The 7296-nt window shown below is 55.9% G+C and overlaps 1 protein-coding gene across 1 annotated transcript; it reads left to right on the plus strand.

The window, feature by feature from the left end:
- The first annotated feature begins 272 nt into the window (after positions 1–272).
- On the plus strand, positions 273–1645 carry ACTL9 (actin like 9). The gene has a single exon (XM_060630023.3). It carries the CDS (start codon positions 370–372, stop codon positions 1618–1620), a length of 1251 nt encoding a protein of 416 aa, XP_060486006.1. The 5' UTR covers positions 273–369; the 3' UTR covers positions 1621–1645.
- The last annotated feature ends 5651 nt before the right edge of the window (positions 1646–7296 follow it).

Here is a 7296-nt window from a genome sequence, read left to right on the forward strand (position 1 = left end):
GGGTCTTCCTGGGATCAGGGAGCTGGTCTCTCCTTGGGCACCCTCTAGCCTGCTTCTCCAAACTTGCCGCTTTGGAGGGGCATCCCCAGAACAGAGGAGTATCCTGGCAGCTTTCTGGGATAGGCTCATCCCCTTCCCCTTCCCTTCCCCTGCATTGTGAAGTCTTTTGAAGGGGGCAGCCAGCAGGGTGATGATTCGAGGGTGACAGGGTGATATGAGGGTGATGTCATAGACCACTGGTCCGTCCCCTCCCTCCGCATGTGCCTGCCCTGCTCGCGCCTCAGCCTTTTCTCCTCACACCCCTGCCCCCCACCCCCCCAGAGGAAAGCGGTCAGCCTTGCCAAGCAGCCCACCCAGCCACCCGCAGCCATGGACGCCAACCACTCCGGGTGCACGAAGCCCCAGCCCTCCCCAGAGGCCCCCAGGCCTGGCGCGAACCCCGGCTCAATCCTGGCGAACGAGACCCTGCAGCAGGAGCCCCCCAGCATGGTGGGCGACAGGTTGCCACCAAGGACCGGCGCGGTGGTCATCGACATGGGCACAGGCACCTGTAAGGTGGGCTTCGCGGGCCAGGCCCGGCCCGCCTACACCGTGGCCACCATCGTGGGCTGCCAGCCCAAGAAGCCGTCCTCCCCCCGGCAGGCGGCGCTGGAGACTTTCATCGGCGAGGCCGCCCGCAAGCGCCCGGAGCTGACGCTGGTGCAGCCGGTGCGTAACGGCATCGTGGTGGACTGGGACGCCGCCGAGCTCATCTGGCGCCACCTGCTGGAGCACGACCTCCGGGCGGCCCCGGGGGACCACCCGCTGCTGTTCTCCGACCCGCCCTTCAGCCCCAGCACCAACCGCGAGAAGCTGGTGGAGGTGGCCTTCGAGTCGCTGCGCTGCCCCGCCACGTACGTGGCCTCGCAGGCCGTGCTGTCCGTCTACGCGCACGGGCGGGTCAGCGGGCTGGTGGTGGACGCCGGCCACGGCGTCACCTGCGCGGCGGCGGTTTTCCAGGGCTACAACCTGCCGCACGCCACCGAGCGCCTGGACCTGGCGGGCACCCACCTGACCGCCTTCCTGGCGGAGACGCTCCTCGGCCCGGGCCTGCCGCCGGGCCAGCACGACCTGGACACGGTCGAGGCCATCAAGCATCGCTACTGCTACGTGGCCCCCGACTTCCTCCAGGCGCAGGCGCGACCCGAGCGGGAGTGCCGCCAGACCCTGAGGCTGCCCGACGGGCGGACGCTCACGCTGGGCAAGGAGCTGTTCCAGTGCCCCGAGCTGCTGTTCAGCCCCCCGGAGATGCCGGGGCTGTCGCCCGCGGGCGTCCCCGCCATGGCCGGACGGAGCCTTCACAAGGTGCCCCCGGAGGCGCGCGCGGACGTGGCCCAGAACGTGCTGCTCTGCGGGGGCTCCTCGCTCTTCCGGGGGTTCGAGGGCCGCTTCAGGGCGGAGCTTTTGCGCCGCCAGCCCCCGGAGGCCCACGTGGTGGTGGCGGCGCAGCCTTCCAGAAACTTCTCGGTGTGGAGGGGGGGCTCTATCCTGGCCTCGCTGCGCGCCTTCCAGGCCTGCTGGGTCCTGCGGGAGCAGTACGAAGAGCAGGGACCGCACATCGTCTACCGCAAATGCTACTGACCCCCGGCGGCGCGGTGGGGGCGGGGCGGGGGGGGGCACTAAAGCTTCCAATACCCAGCCGGCTCTGTCCTGCCTTGACCCAGCCCAGCCCGGTCCACTCCCGGGCCCGCCCACCCTGGCTCACCTCGGGTTCTGACGCCACCAAGATGTGCCTCCCGGACATCCTGCTTCTTTCCTGCCCTAACTCACCTCCCATGATGCAACCCCAGAAGCACCCAGTTCGGACTCCCTGAAACCCGCCCCTCCACGATCCAGCCCCAACGCGCCACCTTTTGTCCTAACCCTGTCACACCCACCTCCCATGATCCCTCCCCCGCCCCAAGGCACTCTCAGGCTGGGACCCCTCACCAAGCCCACCCCCAAGACATCCCCAGATTCTCACCCCCTAATCTCACCCCCATGATCTATTGCTTTTGATATAGACCTCCCCCCGCCAAGTTTCTCCTAGGCTCTAAGCCCCAGTCCACTCCCTACTATACCCCTCAAGGACCCCCAACCCATCTCCATAACCTGCTCCTCCCCAAGGAACCTGCACCAGGTGCTCCAGCCCACCCCCCAGAACCCTCATGATGGAATAGAAGCACCCTCAGAATCTTGCCCCACTTCTAATCCCCAAACACATCCCACCAAGACACCCCTAGTTCAAGCACCCCAAATCCACCCCTTCATTGGTTTCCCCCGTCTTATTATCCCAAGTTCTCCCATACCCTGGTATTCCGAGCATCCCCCCCACAGGTGCTGAAACTCCGCACCCACCACAAAGACCCATGTTCTGATCTTGAAGGGTCTCCCCTGCACCAAAGCATCCTCCGGTGTCCAAAGCCCTTTCCCCAAATTGTATCCTCCCCCATAACTCTGTCCTTGCTGCATGATTTGTTCTCCCAGACTCCTTTCTTCCATCTCACACCCCCCCCCACCTGTGCCCCCCAAAGAACACTATGTTCTGAACCCCCAGACCCCCCCCCGGATAGCCCCACTGCTCTCAGCTCTGTGTCTCCCCCAGAAATACTCCCACATGGCCTGCCTTACAGCACACCTCCTGACCCCACTCCTCAGCCCTTCACATCTTCTCAGGAAGGTTCCAGTCCCCAGGACCATCCCATGATCACCCTCACTAATGCCCTAGGCCCTCCCCTGTGTTCTGAGCCCCCTGAGTTTCTCCCCAAAGACACTCTCCTAGGGTCACCCCATGATGAACCCCTAGGACATTCTACCCCAGGATTTTCAGACTCCCTAGAACCCCACCCCCTACATCCAGCCCCCCTCCACACCCCACCCCATTAGTTGAGACACCCAACAGCCAGCGATATTCCTGAGGGCTGCCCAGCCCACCTGGGCTCCACCTGGACACTGGCTCCCTCCTGCCCCATACACAGGTCCCCAGGGGCCAAATGTCCTGAGCTGTCCCTCCACAGAGGCTGGGCATTCTCCCCAGAAGCCACCCTGGGTCCCCTCTCCTCCCTCCAACCTCATCCTTGGCCATGCTGAGTCCCTGCTGGAGGCAAGACCCTCTGCCTTCACACCATCCAGCACAGCCTAAACCTCAGGAACCCCAGCATGCAGCCTGGGCGCGTCCTCCCAGCTTGATCAACAAAATAAGTACAAGCTGTCAGAGCTTGTCTTTGTCCACGATGGGTCCTCTTCCAAGGAGACATTGATTCATCCATCCAATTAGTCAGTATCTACTGAGCCTGTCTCTGTCTCCCTGAGGCTATTTTTGGTTTTTATTTGCTCACTTAGATATCTCTCTCTCCCTCTCCTTCTCCCTCTCTCCCTCCCTCTCCCTCCCCCTCCCTCCTTCTCTTTCCTCTCTCTTTCTCTCTCTTCCTCCCTCACTTGTTTCCTCCTTCCTCAATCTGACTCACCTGCCAGCACTATTCTTATGCAGGAATTTTCACGAGTGGAACCTCATTTATTTATGGAGCACTGAGACCATCACCCCACCCCCACCCCCACATCTGCCATCAGACAATGGGGGTGATTGAGGGCCCTGGTTATCCCCACCGGCCCTGTCCCACTGTCTTGGGGACTAGGCAGGGGCTCCGGTCCCATTCCTGGCCAGTAAGTGGTCCTTAGCTGCGGGGACAGTCCCCCAGTCAGGCCAGGATCTCCAAATCACCTTCAGAGTTGGACCCCCTTGTCTCACCGCGTCACCAGGCGGGCGGCCTCAATCTGCAGAACGCGCAGGCCAGGGGGTCGCAGGGTCCTGAGGCGAAACTTCCCATTCTTCCCGCAAGGGGGCACCACCTCCAAGCTCAAGGCACTGCGAACAAGCATCACTTTGAGAGCCATACAGACTGCAGCAAACCGGTCCTCCCAGACCTCAAGCGAGACCCACCCCGACAGCGATGTCAGGGCACTGCCAGTCACACACACACAAAGAAGGGATGTGGCACAGGCTGGGTCCCGATGCTACAGGAAGTGAGGAGAAGCAGAAACCCCCACCACCCCTGGGCTGCTAAGTCAACTCTCATTTAGACCAGACTGAGGTCTCCCCAACTCCAAACCTCCCCTGATGCAGGAATTTTCTCTACAGCTCTCCTAACATGTGCCCCCACCTTGGCACACCCCCACGCGTAGGGAGCACCTCAAGTCTACTGTTAGGAAATTCACCTCCTCCCAGGAGTTGTGGGTAAACCTCTGCACTCTGCCTGCCATCTGCCCCCCCCTCCCCCCATACACACACACCCATGCGGAGCCTGAGCCTCCGCACAGGCTGTGTGCATTCCTGTCCTGGGTCCTGGGAGACCAGAACGAGGAGCAGGGACTCTGTATCGTGTACTGCAAAAGGAGGGCTTACGGAGATGTGTGCCAACTTGACAAGAAGTGGTCGATTTTGTGTGTCACGTTCACTAGGCTGTGGTGCCGATATTGGACCAAACGCCTTGATCAAACACCATTCTAGACATTGCCATGAAGGTATTTTTTTTCGGTGAGATTCACATTGAAATCACAGACTTTGAGTAACACAGGTTACTCCCTCGTGGGGTGGTGGGTGGGCCTCGTCTAATCAGTTGAAGGCCTTCAGAGAACAAAAACTAACCCTCCCCCAAGAAAGAAGGAATTTTGCCAGACGACTACCTTCGGATTCAAACTGCAGCTCTTCCTGGGTCTCCAGCCTCCCAGCCTACTCTACAGATTTTGGGTCGACCTCCACAATCACGTGACCAGTTCCTTAAAATACATCTGTCTTTCGCTACACGTGCATCTTCTTGGTTGGCTTTGTCTGGAGAACCCTGACTAAGACACATGCCAAGCCCCCTTCCTACCTCAGGGCTTTTGTACTGAGAATGCTCCCTCCACCTCCCACCTTCTCAAAGGTAGCCCCTTTCTCAGTATGATAACAAAGCTCAGATGCCATAAAAGGAATGACTAAAGCAGTTGACTTTATGTAAACATCACAAAAAAAAAAAAAATCTGCAAAGTAAAACTCACCCTGAACAAAATCAAGACAGATGACAACATTTTAAAAAACAAATTAAATAATAGTTTTATTTTATTTGTTTGTGTTTTTTATTTTTTTTATTTTTAAGTAGCCTTCACATCCAGCATGGAGCCCAATGCAGGGCTTGAACTCACAACCCTGGGATCAAGGACCTGAGCTGAGATCAAGAGTTGGACGCTCAGTCGACTAAGCCACCCAGGTGCCCCGATAATAAATAATTTTCAAACGGTGAGTGGAGAAAATGACAACTCATAACACAAAGGGAAAATGTCCGTAATATGTAAAGAACTCTTGGAAAGAATCAAGAATAAAAACCTACAACAGTGCATGGAAAAGTTAGCAAAGGCTGTGAAACTTGAGCTCACAGAGAGAGACAGTTCTCTCACCCAGGAGAAGACGCTAGTCTCATAAAGGAAATGAACATGAACACTATACCGTGATGCCATTTTTAGCCCATCAGATTGGCAGAGATCAAACGGCTCGATAACACTCCACATTGGCGAGGCTGTGAGGAAACTGGCATTCTCTTACCTTGGTGATGAGGAAGGACGCTGGTACCACCCCTAGTGGGACAAGTCATCATCACTACCTAAATGACACATGCACACACCTGTGGCCGAGCTACGGCACTTCCAGGAATTTCTCCTTCAGATACAATCGCTCATGTGCAAAATGACGTGAATGCAGTTATCCGCGTACCCTGCAGTGCTTTGTAGCAGCGGAACATTGGAAACATTTTGTGCTTCTGATGTTGTGGGACCTCCAGGAGAAGAGGTTAATGCGATTGCCCTCGAACATAGAGAAACACTTCACGACTGTACAAAGGGAACCCCAGCCAGCTGCATTCACTGACATGAGTTTATCGCCAAGATATATTTTGAGTGGAAAAAAAAAAAAAAAAAAAAAGGAAAAAGAAAAAGAAAGCCCAAAAGGCTATGTTAGCGTTTATGGGAAGAAAAAAAAAAAAACAGGAATAAATGAGTTTTGCTTGAAAATACACAGAACGGGGGCACCTGGGTGGCTCAGTCGGTTGGGCATCCGACTTAAGCTCAGGTCATGATCTCGCGGTTGGTGAGTTCGAGCCCTGCGTCGGGCTCTGGGCTGACGGCTGGGAGCCTGGAGCCTGCTTTGGATTCTCTGTGCCCCTCCCTCTCCCTCTCTGCATTCTCTTTCTCTCTCTCTCTCAAAAATAAACAAACATTATGGGCACCAAGGTGGCTCAGTCGGTTAGGCGTCCGACTTCAGCTCAGGTCATGATCTCACGGTCCTGTGGGTTCGAGCCCCGCGTCGGGCTCTGTGCTGACGGCTCGGAGCCTGGAGCCTGCTTCGGATTCTGTGTCTCCCTCTCTCTCTGCCCCTCCCCTGCTCATGCTCTGTCTGTCTCTCAATAATAAATAAACATTAAAAAAATGTTTTTAATAAAAGAAAATACACAGCACGTCTCTGGAAGATTTCACAAGGAGCTGTTTTGGCTGTTCTAGAAAAGAGTTTCCCAAAATCCCATCCAAAGGCACAGCCATTATTAGACATTTTTTTCCTAATCGTCCCCCATGAAAGTTTAACAGCGCAGATCGACTCTGTATCTGTTTATATTTCTATGTGTATCTGTGCTTTATACATGAAAATGCATTTTCCCCACCCCCCTCCAGAACTAATTTTTACCCCCTTGGGGGCAATATCACCTCCATTGAGGGATGATGCTCTTGGACGGTAACCTGGGCCGCAAGATGAGAAGGGGATTTCTCACTGCCTGTTCGTTTGAAGCTCATAATCATGAGATTATGCTTTTTTTTTAACATGGATGTTTCCTTTACATTCCTGTGGCATCCACCCGGGCAGACCCATTTTCTGTCCTCTCGCTCCAGTGGTGATCATCTGACTTGTTTGATGCTTCGTTAATGGTGTCATCCACCAGGACCCTGTGTGTGTCACACACCCAGCGCTCGATCGAGTCCAGAAGGTGTTTGTTGAGTGACTGAATGAGTGAACCAGGATTTCAGCGGAGCTTAGAGGAATCCTCCTGTGGAAGGGCTTTTCCCTCTCCTTTGCTGGCTTTGGAGTCGGACAGGCCTGAATTCACGTCACACCTCCTCACATGCTCTATGACTTTGGACAAGTGACCTGACCTCTCTGAGCCTCACTCAATGCACCTGTAGAATGAGGGTGATATCAGTGCTCACTTCAGGGGGGAGCTTTATAAGGATTGAGCACAACACAGGTGCTCTGGGAGG

This window comes from Panthera onca, chromosome A2, assembly GCF_046562875.1.
Source record: "Panthera onca isolate mPanOnc1 chromosome A2, mPanOnc1 haplotype 2, whole genome shotgun sequence".
Taxonomy (NCBI): domain Eukaryota; kingdom Metazoa; phylum Chordata; class Mammalia; order Carnivora; family Felidae; genus Panthera; species Panthera onca.

Coding starts and splice junctions, on each gene's coding strand:
- ACTL9 (XM_060630023.3), top strand. CDS start 370: ATGGACGCCAACCACTCCGGGTGCACGAAGCCCCAGCCCTCCCCAGAG.